The sequence below is a fragment of the Haliotis rufescens genome, unplaced genomic scaffold (genome assembly GCF_023055435.1).
Source record: "Haliotis rufescens isolate VD_foot unplaced genomic scaffold, xgHalRufe1.0.p SCAF_70, whole genome shotgun sequence".
NCBI classification, from domain to species: Eukaryota; Metazoa; Mollusca; class Gastropoda; order Lepetellida; family Haliotidae; genus Haliotis; species Haliotis rufescens.
The window spans coordinates 1,989,484-2,012,491 of NW_025964362.1; the positions used below are offsets into that span (position 1 = coordinate 1,989,484).

The 23,008-nt window shown below is 42.7% G+C and overlaps 1 protein-coding gene across 1 annotated transcript; it reads right to left on the reverse strand.

The window, feature by feature from the left end:
- Positions 1–152: 152 nt before the first annotated feature.
- On the reverse strand, positions 153–22,793 carry LOC124135259 (the record flags this gene model as incomplete). The annotated part of the gene is made up of 16 exons (XM_048388420.1): positions 153–1,993; positions 4,839–5,093; positions 5,644–5,693; positions 6,684–6,750; positions 7,470–7,671; positions 9,236–9,423; positions 11,742–11,861; positions 12,472–12,694; positions 13,909–14,086; positions 16,130–16,367; positions 16,664–16,985; positions 17,872–18,027; positions 18,972–19,068; positions 19,979–20,244; positions 21,421–21,611; positions 22,505–22,793. Coding segments are annotated over 16 exons (2,922 nt in total), but the record flags the coding sequence as incomplete, so codon positions are not given.
- Positions 22,794–23,008: the final 215 nt, after the last annotated feature.

Here is a 23,008-nt window from a genome sequence, read left to right on the forward strand (position 1 = left end):
TTCTGGAATTACAAATACTGGATGCCAACACAAATTAAGTGGTAGCGCGTGTTTGTGTAATTTGAATCCCTTTCTCCCCCTTTGGAATATCAAAAGCTCGACCCTATAACACCTTCGCTGCAAGCATTGAAAAAAATAACACAACTCACATCTGTAACAGAATTAACTTTAATATATAAACCATCTGGTGTCCATGCAGTTAAATATTATACAATAGATTCCAACTGTTCAATATTCATTTTTTAAATTAACTTTTAATAAGCATTTATCATTATGAATAAAACATTTAAGATTTTTTTTATGTTCATATATACACCAAACACAAACTACCGTAGCTACTACTAATGTGTTCATTAATTAAATTAAACTTAAATTATGCTTCACAATTTTGAATTCTGTAAATTGAGCTAAATTGTATTCTGATGTATTGCGAGTGAGATAATACAAGAACGGTATTTACATGCTTATAAGTCAAGGACAGAAGTTGGTTGTATAGCATTGTGCGGACAGTGAACACAGTGTGTTTACCACAACAAATATAAGTACTGTACAACTTCAATGGACGGTTTACGGTAATAATTATCCCTTTTCCCACAGGTATGAAACATTTTTTTAAAACACTTTGGCATAAACATCATGATATTAATAACAAATAAAGATGAAATATGGACGGTGGGAGAATAGGACGGTTAAGAAATCACAGTCAGTTAACCAGCAGATTATGCAAATGTAAATTTGCAGAATACCGTAAAATACTCCAAGTAAATAATACCCTTGTGTGAGTCATGCACAAGCGTGCAGAGATTGAAAATATTTTTATTGGGTCACGGTAAATGTGAAAAAATAAAAACCCAAACCCGAGTGAAATTATCTAACGTTCTTGAATGGTTTTTGTGGGGAGTGCAAAAAAATGTTTCTTAGGAAACATATTTAAGGGATTTAATACACAAGACAGCGGGTCACGAGAGGAAAGGACCTTTGTTTTGACAACAGATATAATCGTTGTTTCAAATACAAAGACTACACTGTAGGGTAGTTTTCTAAACACCAATCTATTTAGCAATCTGAATCATTTCAATCGGGCTTCTTTAACAATACTGTCGAACGGAAAACGGACAGACTAAATAATTAGGAAATATAAATGGAGTTCGTGTATGTGAAAATTGGGATTGTACCCGCACACAATGACAACTGTTTAAAATCTTGTTATATCTTATGTTATGTGTAAAAGAAAATATGAAAAATAGTTTCGTATCAAAATATACACAGTACAGGTTGTCATCGTTTTACGGTTGTCAGCAGCAGTCTTTGTAAAGCAGTTTTAACCACATTTGCTTTCTTGCTTTGCCAAGCGAAAAGATTTAATATATTTTTGCCAAGGTTGATTTGACGTGAATATTCCCAAAAATCTAAGGGCTGCATAATAAAAATGTTATTTTCAATAAGTTAGACATTATGTTTATTTTTCAACAAGCCAAGAGACACCAATAAAGTAAATCAAGAAATGGTTGATTTTGTGCTATTTTAGAAAAGAAAAGATTATCTTTGTAATAAAACAATCAAATGATGTTAAAATAATACAAGAAATTGGTCTTACTTAGTAAAAAAATGAAAATTTAAGGATTTCATTATTTGATCACTGCATAGATGCGACGGCCAACGTGTACTTGTTTGTGCTCAGATAAGAAGGAAAATGTGCAAGAGGTGACAATATCCCAAGTTTTTAACAATCACAAAACAATCATATAACCGTCAAATAATCTTAAATGTCAACATCTTCAACCCTTCTCCTGTTCCTGTTACTTCCGGGTGTAAAATACACGTGTTCATAACAGCTTGTCAATAACTATACATATGGATAACAACTTGTCAATCACCATCACAATGTCTTTGTTGATACGAACAATACAGATTTATTTCCCGCAGCAGCTGGCCCAGTTGAATTTCACATCCCACCCGCCGCCATTATTTTTGTGGATACCTTGAGCCGTAGCTGAAACAGAAGAAAAATGTATAAACACCTGGATATTTAAACGTTTGAAGTAGAAATTGTTATTTAAACTCGGTTTTATATATTAACATAAACGCGCGTGTGAAGCTGCTTGTACCAGTTCGGGCTAATGCCGGTTTTATAGTGTTAGCACTATGATCAGGATATATCATTCCGCGATTGTAACGTGGATGTCCCACTCAGACACTACCGTATTTCCTCTAATAGACGCCGGCCTCTAATAGAAGCCGTGTCAATTGTTCAGTGCAAAAAATAGAAGCCGGGCCTCTAATAGACGCCGGGTCGAGTATTGATTGCGATTAGCTACGGATTTCTACGAACACAAAATATTTCCATTTCGTGACGATTCGGGACATTCGTGGTCTTAGTGAAATGGGGGTATTAATAGAAGCCGGGCCCCCAATAGACGCCGGGTCAAAGGCTTGTCCGCTATAAATAGAAGCCCGGGCGTCTAATAGAGGAAATACGGTATACTGACTCCGAGCCGACCATGATGTAACAAAATGTTGCACAATATTTCTGGAAACACTATATTTAACCCTCATGGTGCTTGTTAGCCGCCTTCGGTACCGCTCATCGCCGCACTGTGATGACGTCGCGATATCAGAAACGATATAAAAAGTATAAAAAGTGTTACAACGTTCTTATTTCTGCACACAGTGTAACCATATTGTATAACATTCATCTATCTAGAGTTGATTGCCTTCCCCAAGCCGTCGGTTTCTGTTGTTGTTGTTTACGCCGCACGGTGGTATCTTGTACAATCACAGCATGTTACACGTGATATGCAAGTTAGCCTGTGGCAGTGGTGTTATGCTAAGTCACCAACTGCGCCGGAGTGTGCGGTTGTCAGTGAAGCAACATGAGGTCATTTGTTGAGAACAATACGGTATGACGGTTCTATTGTACATGACGTCACAATTAATAACGTTACGTCATTATCACACATAGGGGCCACACTCCGTCGCAGTTGGTGACCTAGCATAACGCCACTGCCACTGTCACCGGACCTTTCTCTTGTTTGTAAACAAACGCGCTTTTTTTCAGAAATCAGAATAGAACGGACTTATGCAAGTATTTGGCAGCGCTTTACATATTTATTTGCATAATTATATAGATATGCTACTACAACTGCGACAGTGAGTTGCATGACAATACATATTTACTAGCTTACTAGCTCTTCGTGGGGTTTCCATGACAGCACGCGGAGCCGTACAACCAATGTAAACATAGGATAACTACGCAAATAGTTTTTCACGATTTAGGACATTCTCTCAATGGAACTTAACTATTCTATGAAATATGTTTATGTAGATGTGTAGACTTGTCAAAAATGAAACATATGAAAAATATAAGCAATATCTTGAATGGCGCTGGTCTGTGGCAGCTAGAGGTACTATACTGGTCGCATGGAACTCTTGGTAGGAGAGTGACATAGGGGCGGGTTGCATGCAAGCCACGAATCGCTTTGAGCCTATTTCCCCAAGTTGCTCCAGTCAAGAATTTCTTGTTCCGCTGACAAACTCAGCTGCCATTTTGGTTTGAGAACAGCGATTGTTGCGATTGCAATAGCGCTCCGTTGTAAGGCGAATCGCTGTACATCGCTTGCAAACGAATGACGCTTTGCAACGCACCCCAGTGACATTCGTCGCCACTCGCCCCTTTCCGTACCTGCAAGAAGAACTTGGTATCGGCTTGTCCCAGAATAACACGAGTTGGTCACGAATGAGTGAATGAGTGAGTTGGGTTTCACGCCGATTTTAACAGTATTCCAGTTATATCACGGCGTGTCAGCTTAATGTGGGAGGAAAGCCCAAACTGATGCAAGTCTCAGACGTTTACTCCTACGGTGAAACCCACGAGCACAGGTATGGTGCTGACAAACCTAGAAACATAATCGGGACGAACCCGGATTCGAACCCACAATCATAGGTTCCTGGCGTGCCCAAGGGACGCAACTCTGCACAGAGAATCGGGGCGCCTTAGACGATTGGGCCACCCGTGTCCCCTACGAATGAGACCAGTGGCATTTTCCAGTCTGTCAGCCTAATGAAGGTGACAGGTCTACCAGAGATACAACAAGATCGTTCTTGTTTCATCGGAAAGCTTGGAATCTAAGTTTTCTGAAACCAATATTGCCAGACATAACTGTCAGGCAATACATCTATTAGAATTAGTGTCCATGGTAACCATGCTTTTTGGAAAGGGGTCTACTACTACGTATAAATGGAAAAATCTGTACTATGAATGGATATCTTATCACTTTTGTGAAAGTGTGCGTTCCTCTTAGCACTGCTCATTCATCCATGTACCGAAAAACAAGGTCAAGGTCAAAAGTCAAGGTCAATCTTACATGAAATTTACTTGTTTTATCTCGCATAATTCTTAACTGCTGAGTACATTTAAGTACAGCACCGTGTACTTGGCATCATAGAATTTACTTTCTGAAAAAATAGGTTACATGAGGGTAAATGTTAGGACACATGCCTCTTTGGGCTTTTCCATGGGTACCAGGCATTTTCAACTGTTGCACAAAAATGCTTTTATGTCATTTATGTCCATTCTCCAACTAAATATTACTTTTGGGGCGTCTAAATATGGCTTTGGAAAACTAGATATTCCAAGTTCCCAACCACATCAGATACACCTACAGCAGATATATTCCACATCTTGACACCAGAAACCACTGGTCTAACAGTGAAGACTATTTCGTAAGTTGACACATCATACAATTTGGCTTCATTTCTTAAACTAACGATTGATTATAGTTTAGAGAATAAATTAGTTCGGTAATGTATCATCAAAGCAGATGGAAGTGCTCTATTACCTCCCCAGACCCCGTCGGTGAAGGAAGCGTCGGGATTGGCAGCTTGCAGGGCGGCGTTCTCCTCCCACTTCACTTTCTTAGGTGCCTTGAACGTGGCTTCAGCTTTAGCAGTGTCGAACTTCTCTTGGCGGATAGAAGCCCACGAGTCGCCGTTATCATCGCTGCTCATGTACGTCACGCCGTCGTTGCCGAGAGCGTAGACTTCCCCTTTGTTGGGGTCGTGTCCGATCATACAGCCGAGACGTTCATCCAAGCCTGAGTGAATAGGAGATAGGATTTTACTTTTATTTTGCTTCTTTGTTATTGTCCCACCCAGAAATATTCCAGCTATGTGACGTCCAGTGAATAACCATGTGAGGGCCAGATAAACTAGAGATCGATAGTGTGAGCAACGATCCACGTCGTCGGGGTCGGACGGGGCGGTGTCCCCGAACCTGACCACCCGTTGCGTTTTAGTGGCCTTTATGGCCAGCATAGGTTGCTGGGGACCTATTCTAACCCGGAATCTCACGGGGTAAATTAAATATTCTATGCATTTTACTTTCATTCAAAGTAATTAACAAATGGAGTTAAAGAATTACTGACACCACGTTTTTGCCCATTAAATGTACCTTATATTTTAACTGTTCCTTCGTACTTAAAGAACCATTTTAACAAACGTGTGACAATTTCATTGCAATGAGTCTTAGCATGGGGCGCTTAAAAGTGTTTTTACAGATTTTTCTAGAACTTGGTCGGGTCGCTCAATACGACGAATACGGTATCTCACGGCCCTCATATCTTTTATGGGTGAGTTGATACGTACGTTTCCATGTGTCTCCGTCGGCCGTTTTGTAGCAAGCCTGCTTCAGTCCGCTGAAAGTATACAGTTGGTGGGGTAGGGTGACGTTCAAGATAAGTGTGTGTGTGTGTGTGTGTGTGTGTGTGTGTGTGTGTGTGTCTGCTTGTGCTCATTCGGACTAATGCTGGTCTCATGCCGCAGATTAACATGGATACCCGACTCAGACCTAAAATAATGACTCCGAGCCGATCAGTCCTTGTCTTATCCCCTTAGACCGACAGGCAGGGTAACAACAAGTATAATCTTTTAACAGCCTTTCGGTATGAAGCGGCGGGGGATCAAGCCCCGAATTTCCTTTCTCCATCGGCACCGGAGGCTGTCAACATGATGGGTATAGACAGACAATTATAACCGTCCTTTTCACATCTTAGATATTACTGCATGAGTTGCTGTCTGGTACCATTTATCTTACAGTGCGTGTTTCAAAACGTATCTAACGAGCGAAAGCGCTGGGTCTTGGGAGAAAGAAACCAAGTTGTTAGATACACGGAATATGACTGGTACGAGTGCGGTAATCAGTTTACACACCCTAAAATCGCTTCATTTTAGCATTGAATCGATGCACAGTTGGTCTATTCTCATAATTGCAATTGGCGCATTAATAATATAACGGTCATGAGACGTCATTCGGCTTACTGCCTTGTGAAACCCGCCACAAAAATGTTTCCGCTATTTCTGTTGATTATCAAGGCGATGATGATAATGCAAACTAGATAAGATCAAAAAACATTTTTTTAGCAATCTTAAACCATAAAGTTTCGATACACAGGTAGGTGAATTTGAGTAAGGAACGTGAAACTTATCAAGGAATTACATTCATGAAAGTAGTCCGTCATAATCTGACCTAAGGTCATCACCATGGAAAATGGAATATAATCTCACGCATGTTTGAGATATCTTATCTCTATTGGGTTTCTCACGAACAAGCGTGTAAGAAGCGGATATTCTTGATGCATAAGATGCATCTCTTATGGAAACAGCAGATAAAAAAACACCCAACTCACTCATCGACAGCGGCGTCGCACACGAAGAGGTTGCTGCCGTCGTGTAGGAAGCCGCTCCTGTGCCATTCTGAGGAAGGATAAGTACTTCATTAGATATTAATTGAATTATTTATTATTCTGGTACGTAATATCGAACACTTGAACGTCATATCTACTGTTAAAATCTAGAACGTAGATAACTTGGAGAGTAAGACAAAACTGTGGGCGGTGGAGTAGCCTAGTGGTTAAAGCTTTCGCTCGTCACGTCAAAGCCCCGGGGTCGATATTGCTGGAATAATACTAAAAGCGGCGTAAAACTATCCTCACTCACTCACTCACTCAAGAGACACACGTCTCGTAAACGTAACACCCAAGTATCTGTAGCAGGGTACACAATTAAATTCCTTTCTAAAACAATGTCTTTCTTCTTGACAAAACGCCACATCAGTTTTATCAAAGTTGATATCTAAACAACTTTTCCAACATCAACACTTTTCCGTAGTCCTCGTATGTTATCAGAAATGAAAATAATATCGTCTACAAACAATAAACAACTGTGTTATATCAGGGTGAGGTCATATATGTTTGCTGTGTTGTTGTTGTTTTTGGGGTTTTTTAAAAACGGCACTCTCAGTATCGATCTACGCAATTGGGATACGATGACATGCATTTACCATATCAACAAGCCTGACCAACCAATCCCGTTAGCTGCATGCCTCTTTCAGTCATGAATAAAACAATTGAAAACAATATTGGGCTTAGCACACAACCCTGGCGCTGTATAAAAAGACTGAACAGAGCAGATACCTGTGTTGCTGATGATCGTTTCATAGACGCCTTTGCTCGGGTCAGTGGATGCGACGTCGTTGGTTGTAAGACAGCCCATAAGGTCGAAGGTCACGCCCAACTTTTTCGTGGAGTCGCTGTCATCGAGGATGTAGATTCTGATATAACGGGACTCCACGGAGTCTCCCACCACCACCTCGGACGGCACTGCTGCGACAGCGATCTGCTCGGAGAGGAAATTGATAAGCGTTTTTTTTTTTTTTAAAAGAAACAGTCAAAATGAAGTATGAACAGAGATTACTCGTTTGATGCATGAAAGTACCCAAGTCCCTTTGTCATTGCAGTGCTATCGACCACGGCTCCATATGGCCAAGGTTAGATATATACCATCTTCCCGAGGCAAGGGAGTTAACTGACTATTAAAGTCCAGTTTCCAGCCTTACCGAACTAGGCTGGTATTAATGCGTTACATTTTGGCTGGAGTAACGAGTCTATGCATAGTCCAATCAAAATCGCGCACCGAAATCGAAATCCGGTTCGTAAAGTGTCATGCAGATTTCGGTCAATAACAGGATTTGCAAAGCATGTGCACTCGTTGTCAACAGATATTTTCCAAAGCTTTTCTGGTTTTTAATCAAGGTGCTCACGTGATTTGATGCATTTCGCGATGTAAGACCCGTTTTATTACAACATAGATCTTGATTATCGATCAGCTCGTCCTGACTTGGCGCCACCATTTTGTGTGAAGCAAACGGCAGTGATACGAGAGGTGGGATCTGATTGGTCCTTTGGAGAGGCTTAGATGGGGCATAACTGGTAATAGCCACTGGTGGCGCTGGAGTTTTAAAGTCAGTTAACTCTCTTCCCTCGGGAAGATGGGTATTTACAGGTCACTGTGAGACAGCTGGAATATTGCCAACACACACATATCTATTCATGATTGACTTAGGTACACTGTGGCAGGCCCAGTGTTGATGTCCCCGTGGTCACATGGCTGGAATATTGCTAACACACACATATCTATTCATGATTGACTTAGGTATAGTGTGGCAGGCCCAGTGTTGATGTCCCTGTGGTCACATGGCTGGAATATTGCCAACACACACATATCTATTCATGATTGACTTAGGTATAGTGTGGCAGGCCCAGTATTGATGTCCAGTCGTCACATGGCTGGAATATTGCCAACACACACACATATCTATTCATGACTGACTTAGGTATAGTGTGGCAGGCCCAGTGTTGATGTCCCTGTGGGCACATGGCTGGAATATTGCCAACACACACATGTCTATTCATGATTGACTTAGGTATAGTGTGGCAGGCCCAGTATTGATGTCCCTGTGGTCACATGGCTGGAATATTGCCAACACACACATATCTATTCATGATTGACTTAGGTATAGTGTGGCAGGCCCAGTATTGATGTCCCTGTGGTTACATGGCTGGAATATTGCCAACACACACATATCTCTTCATGATTGACCTAGGTACACTGTGGCAGGCCCAGTATTTGTGTCTCCGTGGTCACATGGCTGGAATATTGCTGACACGAACATGTCTATTCATGATTGACTAATGGACACCGTGTGGCAGGCCAAGTATTGATGTCCAGTCGTCAAATGGCTGGAATATTGCTGACACACACGTCTAAGCGAAACGAAGTTTTGGCGCGAATAAGTACAGAGTATTTATATACACAAAAAGGAGATATAATACCCTGAATACACGAGGATGTATTCAGCGTGATATTAGGTACGAAACGCTCCCTTGTAATGAACGCTCACCTCGGCGCCTTCAATCCATGCGTAGCCGTCATTGCTGAAGGCGGGTTTGATCTTGGTGACTACTGACCCGAAGCCGGCCCCGCTTCCCGCCTCAACTTTGATTTTCTGAACGGACGCCTTGTTGCCGAGGTACACTTGGAAGTATCGCTGTTCCTTCAGAGTGCCGGTGCGTACAAAGGGAGAGAAGCCTGCAAGTGTCAAAGATCATACGTGAGTTAGTCAGTGTTTCGGCGTGTCAGTATGATGTTGGTTGGTTGGTTTGTTGTTAAACGCCGCACTCAGCAATATTCCAGCTATATGACGGCGGTCTGTATATGATCGAGTCTGGACCAGACAATCCAGTGATTAAATCAGCTTGATGTTGGATGAAACACGAAGTGAGTCAGGTCTTAGAATTTAAATTAATTTGATAATACCCATTATTATGGGTCTGGTTCACACACACCTGTAAACACAATCAGCGCGAACCTGAGATTCGACACCACAATCATAGATTTCTGGTACGCCTAAGGATGATGTCTATTATGATTCTACAGTGCTTCACTTCAAAACTGGGGCGGTCGGGTAGCCTAGTGGTTAAAGCGTTCGCTCGTCACGCCGAAGACCCGGGTTCGATTCCCGACATGCGTACAATGTGTGAAGCCCATTTCTGGTGTCCCCCGCCGTGATATTGCTGGAATATTGCTAAAAGCGGCGTAAAACCAAACTCACTCACACTGACTCACTTCAAAACTTCCGGTTTGTTTGATTGAATGTGCTTTTTACGGGTGTGTTTTAGTCCAGACATAATATTACAACGTTTATAAAATAGTAGAGTGTTTGACTTTGTCAAATACACTTAAAATCATGTATCCGTTACCATTTACAGAAGTATTTTAGCAACTATAGAGCCCCTCTCCGCACTGTTGTTTGTAGTTTGACGCTGAATATTCCAGCTAAATGACGCGGTCTGTAAGTTTAATCTAGTTTGGACCAGACAATCCAGTGATTGCCATCATGAGCATATTTATATGTGTGAGTGAGTGAGTATGATTTTACGACACTTTTTGCAATATTCCAGCAATATCGCGGCGGGGGACACCAGAAATGGGCTTCACACATTGTACCCATGTCGGGAATGTCAGCGTGACGAGCGAACGCTTTAACCACTAGGCTACTCGACCGCCCCTCTTTATATGCAATTGGGATACGATGACATGCATCAACCAATCTGCGAGTCTAACCACCCGATCACGTTAGTCGCCTCTTACGACAAGCATAGTCGCCTCTTACGACAAGCATAGTCGCCTCTTACGACAAGCATAGTCGCCTCTTCACCGGAGGAGCACCTCTATTGAATTAACCCGGCAATTTCTTTGAGTACGTGAGTGATTTTAGTTTAACGCCGCTTTGAGCGTTATTTCTGTTTTACCACGGCGTCAGCTTGATGTAGGAGGGAAGCCACAAATGATACAATTTTTTTACATATACCACTGTCGATGAAACCCACCAACGCCGGTATGGTGCGGACAAACCGCCAAATCATAATCAGGGCCCCGTTCAACAAATAGATCTTAGGGCTAAGGTGATTGAAGTCCCATACTTTAACATAGGCTTACGATAGTCGTAGTGCTGAGATTTTTTGGAACACGGTCCAGAACAAATATAATCATGTATTGGAACCCACGATCTGGCACACCCAAGGGACGCAACTCTGCACAGGCTTGGCCACCCGCGCCCCCGTGGAAATCCGTGTAGCATGGAGGACAATCGCATTACAGTTATACAGGCAAACTCACTCACTCACTCACTCATTGTTACAGCAAGTGTGTGCTTGGGTAGAGAGCAGACAATACAAACTGGACTAATTAAGTGTACTACTGACACTAAATACAACCGTGAGTTTGGTCGACTTTATGGATGTGAACTTCTTTATTTACTTTCTCCCTTATTAAGTTTCCACCTTTGTTTTCTTATTTCTTTTGTTTTTGTTTTACATATACAGTAAACTACGGTAATAACGAACTCAAAGGGACCACTAATTTTAGTTCGTTATATCCGTCAGTTCGTTATAAGCCTGTTCGTTATAAACGTAGTTAACTGTGCATATCTATGCTCTCTGTATCCTTGCATTCATTGACCTGATGAAGGAGTAAGCATACTCTCTCTCTCTCTCTCTCTCTCTCTCTCTCTCTCTCTCTCTCTCTCGTCTAGCGGCAGCTGAAATAATTGCTGAAAAAATGCATTACTTCAAAGCTGCGATTGGGTGATCATTCAAGTTATGAACCTGGGCGGTGGGGTAGCCTAGTGGTTAAACCGTGTTCCATTCCCCACATGATTTCAATATGTGAAGCTCATTTCTTGTGTCCCCCCGTCGTGATGTTGGAGAATTATTGGCCAAAGCGGCGTAAAACCACACTCGCTAACATGTATGTTTAACCCGAGGTCAAAGAGATACCGGGATAAAAATGGGACCAAAGAAGTCCCAGGCTAAAAAACCAACAACACTTTTCGGACTTTGCCCTACCTGTTCCACCAATGCGCCCGTTGACGGGTTCACCCCCGGTGTAGTGGTCAGGTGAACCGGAGATGCGGCCGTCAAGGATGCCGCTTCCAGTCAGCAGAGATGTCACGGCACAGGCGGTGACTGAAACATACAACGTTTTGTATTAATGATACAACATACAATAAACTAAGTAAGTCTTCCTGATTACCTAAACTGAGAGGCAAAACAAAGTATACCGAGTTTGTTTTTGACGTAATGGAAAGATAAAAGAGCAGCTGTTAAATTTGATTATGCCTATTTCACCATCACGTATTACTTTGTAAGAAGTAATCAGTGGCTGGGTAATTCTGTGTCAAAATAAATTGGTTCGATGAAGACTAGTGTGTGTGTGTGTGTGGGGGGGGGGGGGGGGGGGGATGAATACAAGGGGTCGTTACAAATTGATTTCCCACCCATTCCGGGGTAAAATAGGTCTTCAGCAACCCGTGCTTGCTGTAAAAGGCGACTATGCTGGTTGTAAAAGGCGACTCACGGGATCGGGTGGTCAGACTCGATGACTTGGTTGATACATGTCATCGTATCCCAATTGCGTGGATCAATGCACATGGTATCAATCACTGGATTGTCTGGTCCAGACTCGATTATGTACAGGTCGCTGTCATATAGCTGGAATATTGCTGTGTGCGACGTTAAACAAACAAACAAACAAATCACACATATGGCCAAAAACGTGAACATGTATTCTAGTTACCAGTTTTCTGTACTACAGTCACGGTGTGGTTGACGTAGTTCATGTTGCAGGAGAAGTCCACTTGGTTGCCGTAGGTGCTGACCTGGCGCAGGTGCGTCTTGGCCGCCGTGGCTAGTGTGATGACGGTGTCTAGACCCTGGACAGTGGTGGGCACCTTGTAGGTGGGATGTTGCTGTAGCGTGGCGGTGAAGGCGAGGACGTCGGAGAAGTAGAAGGACCCGCACTAAAGTAGAACAAATGGATTTATCATCCAAAGCTGGCTCCCACAGGAGATAGCGCTTGGGTGAGATCATGCGATATCTACATTGTATATTGCTGCAGTGAAATTGCATCACAGTTCTTTGCATACCATTGTGACGCCACTGGTTACATCACGTCACAATCAAATGAAATCACTAAAGGCTGTTAGCAGTACTTTTTTTACACTTAAGACACTGTTTACAAACTGAAAAAAGTTGGAAGAATGATGTTGGATGATAAATAAAATCTCGCCCTCGTTGCTTTTGATATCAAATATATCACACTCGTTGATAAAAGTGGAAACAACTTTTATCAACTTGTATTTATATTTGATATCCAAAGACACTCGGGTGAGATTCTATATATCGTGTTCTAATTGAGGGAGTGACGCTTAAGAGAATATTGCAGATCTGGACCGATCATTTGATATTCTGAGGAGGACGGGTCGGAGGACGGGTCGGAGGACGGATGTCCCCCTCTCATTCTCTCTGTCCCCCAATGTTAATAGCCGATCTTTTACAAGACTGCTTGACAGCATGAGTCATCTTCTCGAGGCAATTGAGTTAACTGACTTTAAAAGTCCATTTTCCACCCTTGCCGAACTAGGCTGGTATTATGGAGTTACACTTTGGCTGGACTAACGAGTCTATGCATAATCCAATCAAAATCGCGTAATGAAATCGAAATCCGGTTCGTAAACTGTCGTGCAGATTTCGGTCGATTGCAGGATTTGCAAAGCATGTGTACCGTCAACTGGGTGTCAACAGATACTTTCCAAATCTTTTCATGTTTTTAATCAAGGTACTCACGTGATTTGATGACCTTTGCGATGTAAGACCCGTTTTATCACAATATAGATCTTGATTATTGATCAGATCGTCTTGGCTGGGCACGCCTTTTTGTGTGAAGCAAATGCAAGTGATACAAGGGGCGTAATCTGATTGGTCAATAGGAGAGGCATAGAAGGAACACAACTCGTAATAACCTCTGTTGGCGCTACGATCAAACCCAAAAATTCCAGCCTAATTCGGCAAGGGTGGAAACTGGACTTTTACAGTCAGTTCACTCCCTAGCCTCAGGAAGATGGCATCATGTGTGAGGAAGCCCTAAATGACGCAGTTGTAAACCTGTAAAGTTTGTGTGACACCTTTATTTACTGGATCATTGACTAAGATGCCAGCACAAGTGACCCCCTACCTCAAGTTTCATCATGTAATCGTCGTGTGTCTCGACGCAGTCGATTCTGCTGTCGTTGACATTGGTGAGGGAGTTGAACTGCAGGAACGGGGGGAACAGTAGTAACGCCGTCATGTTGATGCTCTCTGCAGTCGACTCATTGGAGTGTCGCAACAGGCCGTTGATGACAACTTGAGTACTGGAACATATATCAGTGAGTGAGTGAGTGAGTTGGGTTTAACGCCGCTTTAACCAGTATTCCAGTGATACCATGCCATGTCAGCTATGTGTGGGAGGAAAGCCGGAAGAAATACAGGACTCAGGTGTTTACCACTTTCGTTAAACCAACGAGCACAGTTGTTGTACTGACAAAGCAGGAAACATAATGGCGGCGAACCAGGATTCGAACCCACACAATGGCTGTGAACCTACTGTTCGTGTGATGCACACTGTGAGTAAACCTGATTGCTGTTCGTGTGATGCACACTGTGAGTAAACCTACTGTTCATGTGATGCACGCTGTGAGTAAACCTACTGTTCGTTTGATGCACACTGTGAGTAAACATGCTGTTTGTATGATGCTCACTGTGAGTAAACCTATTGTTCGTGTGACGCACACTGTGAGTAAACCTACTGTTCGTGTGATGAACACTGTGAGTAAACCTGATTGCTGTTCGTGTGATGCACACTGTGAGTAAACCTACTGTTCGTGTGATGCACACTGTGAGTAAACCTGATTGCTGTTCGTGTGATGCACACTGTGAGTAAACCTACTGTTCGTGTGACGCACACTGTGAGTAAACATGCTGTTTGTATGATGCTCACTGTGAGTAAACCTATTGTTCGTGTGACGCACACTGTGAGTAAACCCACTATTCGTGTGATGAACACTGTGAGTAAACCTGCTTGCTGTTCGTGTGATGCACACTGTGAGTAAATCTACTGTTCTTGTGATGCACACTGTGAGTAAACCTACCTTTAGTGCGACGTATAATGTATAAAAGTATATTGTGTGTGACATGTACATGTACTGATGTGTGTGCTTAAACTTTATGCGTGTTTGGTATAATCCGTGTGTAGGCCAGTGTGACGTACATCATGCATGATCATATACTATACATGTAAATATAACATATACTATACATATACATATACATACAGATGTAACTTATGAGTAGATGCTGCATATGTGTAACATATGTCAATTTCATTTGTTTGTTTCCGTGTGAGTATTTATTATTCAGAGAATTATTCGTGTTTAGGGCCGAGTCAGCCGTCATTTGTTTGTTTCCGTTTGGCATGTGCAAACATCATATGCGATCTGCATCATAGTCAGTCAGTCAGAGAGTGTTGTTTTACGCCGCCTTAACAATATTCCAGCAATATCACACCCATAAGGGGCTTAACACATTGTACCCATGTGGAAATCACTAGCCTACCTCATCGCCCCTATGCAATTTATGCATGCACAACAAGTGAACGTTCATTGTGCATAGTTTACTCTATTTGTGATAGGACTCAGTTCCAGCAGCCATTATTCAAGTAACAATATGTCTGGTAATTAACTGTACAGATTGCGTAGTCCAATCTCATTAAAATCAGATCTTAGTTCTCGCTGCCGCTAAACAAAGATCTGAGGACATCCTATTAAGGGTCTCGTCTGAACGACCTTTCACGAACTTTGACCGACCACGGAAATGACTGACAAGAAGTCGATATCAGCCGATTAGAAAGCAGCTTTCTCGAGCTTTACGGCACTCGTTTCAATCTGGTGACTTCCATTTGAGACTACGCTTGAAAAATATGTTGACAGAGTTCTCGATTAAAATTTTGAAAACTGAACAAACGAATATTCCGGAATGTCTAATATATGGTTGAGATTGTATGGCAGTGCTTCCCACGTACTGTGCAACGCCTCCTCCGTTCAAATGTTTATCCCACGGAAGCGAGAGATAGACGATAATTTTGACGGAATCAGTCGCCCGGGCCGTAACTGTCGTTCGGAATACCCCGTGTTAACATTTTCGAGGTTGCATGATCAGAAACACATTCCGACTGTCACTTTCATGATCTGGTAAGCGACGCTTTGATTGGTCGGATGAAAGTTCGTTCTCACGTGACCCGTAATGGGATGTCCTCAGATCTTTGTTTCGCGATAGTGAGAACTAAGATCTGATATTAATGAGATTGTGCGTACTCAAACACACCAACCAGGTAACGTGTTATTGATAATGTGACTCACGTGGTAGAGCCAGAATTATCCACTTCTCCGGTGAACTCAATGCATGGTTTCTCAGTCCCGTCTCTCATTGTCACCACCTTGTGTTCCAGGATAACAATGTATATCCCTATCTTCACACCCAGGCTGATCCAGTGATCGGAATTATTCGTGTTTAGAGCCGAGTCAGCCATAACGAGAGTCAGTTCGAGGCTGATGACGTCATCGTCATATTGCTGATTGTCAATGCGATGAGTCGAACCTGCAATAACAAATACAATTAACAACGGATATAACTTATAACTTAGAGACATGATTGGAGCGAACCTTGATTCGAACCCATTTCATAGACCTCTGGCGTTCCCAAGGGACGTTGACATCACGAGCAACGATCTACGCGGTTTGGATACATGTACGATGACGTGCATCAACCAAGTCAGCGAGTCTGGCCTCCCGATCCTGTTAGTCGCCTTTTACGACAAGCAAGCATGGGTTGCTGAAGACCTATTCTACCCTGAATGTTCAATTAGCTGCCCCACAGAGTGTACCGAAACTCACCCGTGTTAGTTACGATGCCCATATCAACGTAGATTTTATTTATCTGCGACGTGTTGTAAGTAGATTTCTCGGTGATCGTCAGTTCATCAGAGTAACCATATCCGGCTAGATTGATGCCACTTCCGGTGACCTTGAGACTCTTGTAAGTCATGACGGCAGAGTCGTTTACAGGAAAATCGACGTCGAACTTGACAATGGTGGTAACATACGGCGGGATGATAAGCTGGATGGGGATTGTCCTCTCCTCGTTGATCTTCATGTAGATTGGATCTTCCGTCACGTTCACTTGGATTGCCGTATCGTTCAACAGAGTCATGTTTTCCTGAAGAAGGATTATATTGTGTTGAAACGTGTGTGCATGAGTATGTTTTTACGCCACTTTGGAAATATACGATCCATTCCAGGGCAAGAGACACCAAGAATTGATTACGAAGGTTGTTTTATTTTTGTTAAATGGCGGACTCAGCAATATGATAGCTTTATGACGACAGCCTGTAAATAATCGAGTTTGGACAAGGAAAACCATCTTTTAACATCTTTTGGCATGACGCGGACGGGGATCGAACTCCGAACTTTTCATTTGTACGGTGATCCATCAGGACCATGTCATTTTTTTTCAAAATTCAAGAAATAATTTGAAATGTCAAGGTGCTGTTGAAAAATAAAGATACCGTGTTGAAATTTCAAGATAATACCATTAATACCATGAATTTCCAACACAAAACCTTGAATTTTCAATATAACATGTTGAACTTTCAACATAGTAATTTGGCTTTAATGAATTATTAACGGCCTCATTTCTTTGAAAATAAACAGACACGCGTCACTACCACACCGTAAAACAGCCGTATGTATCCACTTGTGATGGAGGAACGTTGTATACACAAACCCGTGACGTACTGGCGATGGCTGGTTATCGATCCTAGATCTTCGACAAGTCAAGATAACACTTTAATAACTTGGCTACCTTACCGCCCCTAATAATCATAGCTGGTAATTAGGATGTATACGTATAGCTTAATTACAATATTGAAATCGATTTGTCCAAAACGATACTTCCTGATGGAGTCTTGCTGAATATTGGTTCTTGATGCCAGTAAAAATATTTACAGTGGATAATGTAGAGTAAAAACAATGTATTCGGTAGTTTACATCCGTTTTATCTTGGTAAAACACAATTCATTCTAACACCTCTCGCTCTTACTTACCGGCAGGATGTCTGTGAAGCTGTCGATGACGGTGAGTTCATGTTGCACGATGGAGATCTGCTGGTCGTTTGTGTTGAGGCTGCCACTGAGCATGATCTTGTCGCCGACGTTGATTGTGGCGTTCTTCAGGACCCGGATTACAGCCTCCAAGCGGATCTAAAAACATAAAGGTAACTGGTGAATGAGAGAGTGAGTGAGTTTGATTTTACGCCCATGTAAGCAATATTCCAGCAATATCACGGCGGGGGACACCTGAAATGGGCTTCACACATTGTACCCATGTCAGGAATCGAACCCGGGTCTTCTGTGTGACGAGCGAACGCTTTAACCACTAGGCTATCCGACCGCCCCCATGAAGAAGTGAGTGAGTTGGTTTTAACGTCACTTTGAATAATATTACAGTTAAATCACGGCGAGTCAGCTTGTTGGGGGTAAAAGCTCGACGTGATGTTGTTCTAAGACGTTTAGGGGGTACGGGTGGCCCAGTCGTCTAAGGCGCCGCGATTCGCTGTGCAGAGTTGCGTCCCTTAGGCACGCCAGAAACCTATGATTGTGGGTTCGAATCCCGGTTCGCCCCGATTATGTTTCTAGGTTTGTCAGCACCATACCCGTGCTCGTGGGTTTCACCGAAGTGGTAAACGTCTGAGACCTGCACCAGTTCGGGCTTTCATCCCACACTAAGCTGACACGCCGCGATATAACTGGAATAGTGTTAAAAGCGGCGTTAAACCCAACTCACTCACTCTCTCACTCTAAGACGTTTACCACTGGTGAAACAGAGGAGCACGGGTGCTGCCAAACCTTGCAGTGGTTACCATATCCCTTCATCCGTACATCGTTTTTTTTTTCCATATGTCGCTACTGATAGCTACGGAATATCCCGTTGGCAAAGTCTGCCAGTGTGCAATGTAAAATTATTTAACTATGTACTGCTACATCTCCGATAGGCGGCCTTCACGGAAACACTACCCGTTTTGTGTTTTCGATCTGGAATTCCTTTCAAATGTTTGAAGAAGCAACACGATCATGAGAAACACGTTTTTTATTGTTAATTGAATTCTTGGTAAAAGAGTACAACCGAATCAGTAAATGCCGCTCACCCTGTTTGCCACGGTGTCCACCTTGTTGACGCCGACGTTGCACACGTAGCCTAAGGACAGCGACGCTATGGCGAAATCACTGCTCGTACCCAGGGTTCTGAAATTATATGAATAAAAATTCATAAGAAAACGCAAGAATGGAAATCCCAGAAAATACAGTATGTATCGCATGTGACCGGGTGATCTAGAGTAAATGCTGCATTGTATTACACTGCTGGGCAAAAGAAAGACACGTTTGATGGTGGCTAAATTGAAACAAGCAAGAAAAGGGTAAAGTGACGATGATGACACATGAATAATATCAATGAGTATATCCTAACATGTTAGCCCAGTTGATAACGTTTGTAATTCATTGGTCAAATCCAATTTTGAAGTGTTTCTTTTCTTTTGCCCTGCAGTTTATACTACCAAACCTTACTACTACTACAACCACTACTACTACTACGACCCTCGAAGATCCGGGGTCAAATAGGTCTTCAGCAACCCGTAAATGGCGACTATGCTTGTCGTAAGAGGTGACTAACGGGATCGGGTGGTCAGGCTCCCTGACTTGGTTGATGCATGTCATCGTATCCCAAATGCTTAGATCGATGCTCATGATGTCAATCACTGGATTGTCTGGTCCAGGCTCGATTATTTACAGACCGCCGTCATAAAGCTAGAATATTGCTAAGTGCGGCGAGCAGAAGGTCCGGGGTTCGATTTCCGACCGCGTCATACCAAAAGACGGGAGAAGATGGTACTTGTTGTTACCCTGTCTGGCGCTCGGCATTAAGGGGCTAAAACAAGGACTGGTCGGCTCAGAGTCAGTATACTGTGTCTGAGTGGGGTATTCATGTTAAACTGCGGCATGGCATCTCAGTGGGCTAGCACTATAAATCGGCAACAGTCGGGACTAGTACAAGCAGCCACACACACGTGCATGCACGTCGATGTAGAAGTGCAATAATCTTTGACGCGACGTTAAACCCAATTTCACCTCACCTCTGATTTATACAAGACCTCACCTGTTGATATAATCAGCGGTGGTCTGCGAGTGATCAAGACAGGGCATGTTTTCTCCCTTTTCCAACAATCCCATGTAGCGGACCTGAAGGACGTCCTTTAGAGCGAGGGGTGCCATAACCTTAGCGGTCAGTTCCTGGGTCACTGATAGAGGGAGAAAGATGTCCAGGAATATTCTCTTGGCCTGTCCTTTGTTGATGTCACTGGAGTTGTCGGTGCTGGTGATCGGGAGGACCCCAATGGAGATGGTTGAAGCGTTGTTGACAGTCTAGCGAAAGGAAGGTCGACGTGAGCATTCAGAAAACATCGGTATTGGTATGCGATTTATTCCGATGAGCCCCCAAACCCTGTTTTAAACTGACAATCTATGGAGGGTGTGATCATTAGGAAAATGGCGGTACAAGTTGGTACAATTTGACGGGTACAACCCACGTTTAACATGACAGCTCAAATGAGGTAAAGTCGATTTGAGCATTCGGAAAACATCGGAATTTCAAGTTTTACGATTAATTGAAATTGATAGGAAGGTCCCGAATACCAAGCAGTGTAACGCAACTTTCCAAAATCGAATACCAAAGATTTTACTCCCTCTGTCAACCCAGAGCTTTGTTTCCTGGGAACGTATATTCTCTTCTTAAAAAAAGCCGGGCAAAGGAAAGCATACACCCATGTTTGAAGGTGGCTAAATTGAACAAACAAGAAATGGTTATTCAATGGTGATGTATTTGATACGGGTATCATAGTTGTGTCTTGGGCCTTACGTCTGCAGTGGTTCAGTCTAGTAACGTTTTGATAACGATTGTAATGTTTTGTCGAATACAATTTTCAAGTGTTTGATTTATTTTGTCCCCCGTTTATGGGGTGTGTGTGTGTGTGTGTGTGGGGGGGGGGGGGGGGGGGGGGGGGGGAGAGGAATAAATTAAATATTTATGTTTGCTTTTGTTTGGTGTGATCTTGTTTTACTGAATTTACCATTGAAAAACAGCAACATGATGGTAGCCGATTAAATTCGATTGGGATGATCAAATTATCTACCTATCAATTCCCGAAACTAATGTCTAAACCATTTTTTCCAAGTCCCGTTTTCAGTTCAATGTGAGGATACAGAAATTGGTATAATTTAATCCGAAGAAATCTCATGGCCACAATCCACTCGCCTGAAGGAAATATAAAATATTACTACACTGGTGGGTATGCACAAAAATCGGTCGATACGGACAGATTAAACTGAACCCTGGTCATCAAGGTTAGGAGGTTTCCGTCGATTGGAAACAATGTATAGAAGTGTAGTTAATAACTTTTGTCGGGTACACTTTTTTTGGGGGGGGGGGGGGGGGGGGGGGGATTTTTTTTATTGTTCCCAGAATTGGAGATTAATACAGTATTCCGTCAAAAACATATTTCGGATAGCATAGAATGGCACAATATTGTCGGGTACACTTACCGTGTTGATGCCAGCGGAGCTCGTTGTTGCCACAACGGTAACTGTCTGTGTATTTGTCTGCGTTCCATACGTGGTCAAGATATCAACGTTGTGGTTTCCGGCATCAGCGGCGTTTTTAGACAACTGAACAACCACTTCTACCATGACGGTGTTGTCGTCAAACAACGGGGAGGAGATCAGTGGCGTGGTGCCTGAAATGTTTTATTAACGGTTCGTTAGTGGCTTAAGTATTTCACACAAATTTGGCTCTCGGTGTTTTCAGGTTAACACTTGATTTGCCGTTGCATGTGTTTGTGACGGGTGCCAGTGGTGGGACGAACACCTGGTATCTTTGTTTTTCATAGTGATTCATAAACATATGCTCATGATATAGTCGGAATCGTACAATTACTTTCAATTAATCGTTTTGAGATAACCGTTGTTTTTATGAAATGTTCCGCCATCAGAATGTAGAAAACTAAGGAAATTGTTAACGTATACAAGTTCAATATACGGTGTAATACACCGTCTGTAGGTCAACAGACTGACGTGATAGAATCATAAACGGACACACACTCACCCACCCCCCCGAACATGAAATAGTCCGTCCCTTAAGGTCGATCGGTAATAAGACTGTTGCCTTGTACATACTGTTACGGGTCAAGTTTCAATCGACAAAGGGATTGTTTGCTTTATAAACTTTTTAAAATTAATTCTATTTTCTTTTTCCACTGAACATTGGACTGCAGGTCCAAATGTGTGTTGTCAATGTACCATGGGCACTGTAGCTTCCATTATGCGTCACAGACCCTCAACCATGTTATTTTCCCTTCCACGCAGCCCTTACTTTTATGCTATAACCCTAAATGAAGCAAGTCCATATTTCCACCATGTTGGAATCCTTTTTTCTGTCAAAATTATAATTTTTTAATATTTTCAGAGACTAAGTGTATAACGTCCGCCTCTCTTGTCCTTATAGACTTGACGGATACGGTTCAGTTGTCAAATCGTAATTTCTCTAAATTAATGTTTAGCAGCGTAATCATGTATGCTGAAATACAATGTTTAAGACCAATCATATTATGGGTGCATTAAATATACTAACCGACATTGGATATGATGCCTAAATCCAGCGATCCTTTCGTATTAGGACCCGTTGTTGAGTCCTTGGTCAACACACTTTTGACGTCGTCCTTGACACAGGGCACGTTGTAACCCTTGCCGATGATGCGGACGGTGCAAATGCTGAGCTTGTCGTCGGCGGTGGTGACGTTGATGGTGTAGTGTGCACTGTCGGTGGGGGCAGTTTTGATGATGAGGGTATAGACTGCCGCGTAGCCAACCAAAGTCTGAGCGCTGCCGTTGTTGATATAAGCTATGTAAGGCGTAGTGGCCTGCAATGATATGAGTGAGTGAAGTGAGTGAGTGAGTGAGTGAGTGAGTGAGTGAGTGAGTGAGTTGGGTTTAACGCCGCTTTGAACAGTATTCCAGTTATATCACGGCATGTTACCTAGATGTGGGAGGAGATACAAAGTGAAGCAGGTCTTAGACGCTCACCACTATGGTGAAACTCACAAGAACTGTATGGTGCTGACAAACCTAGAAATAT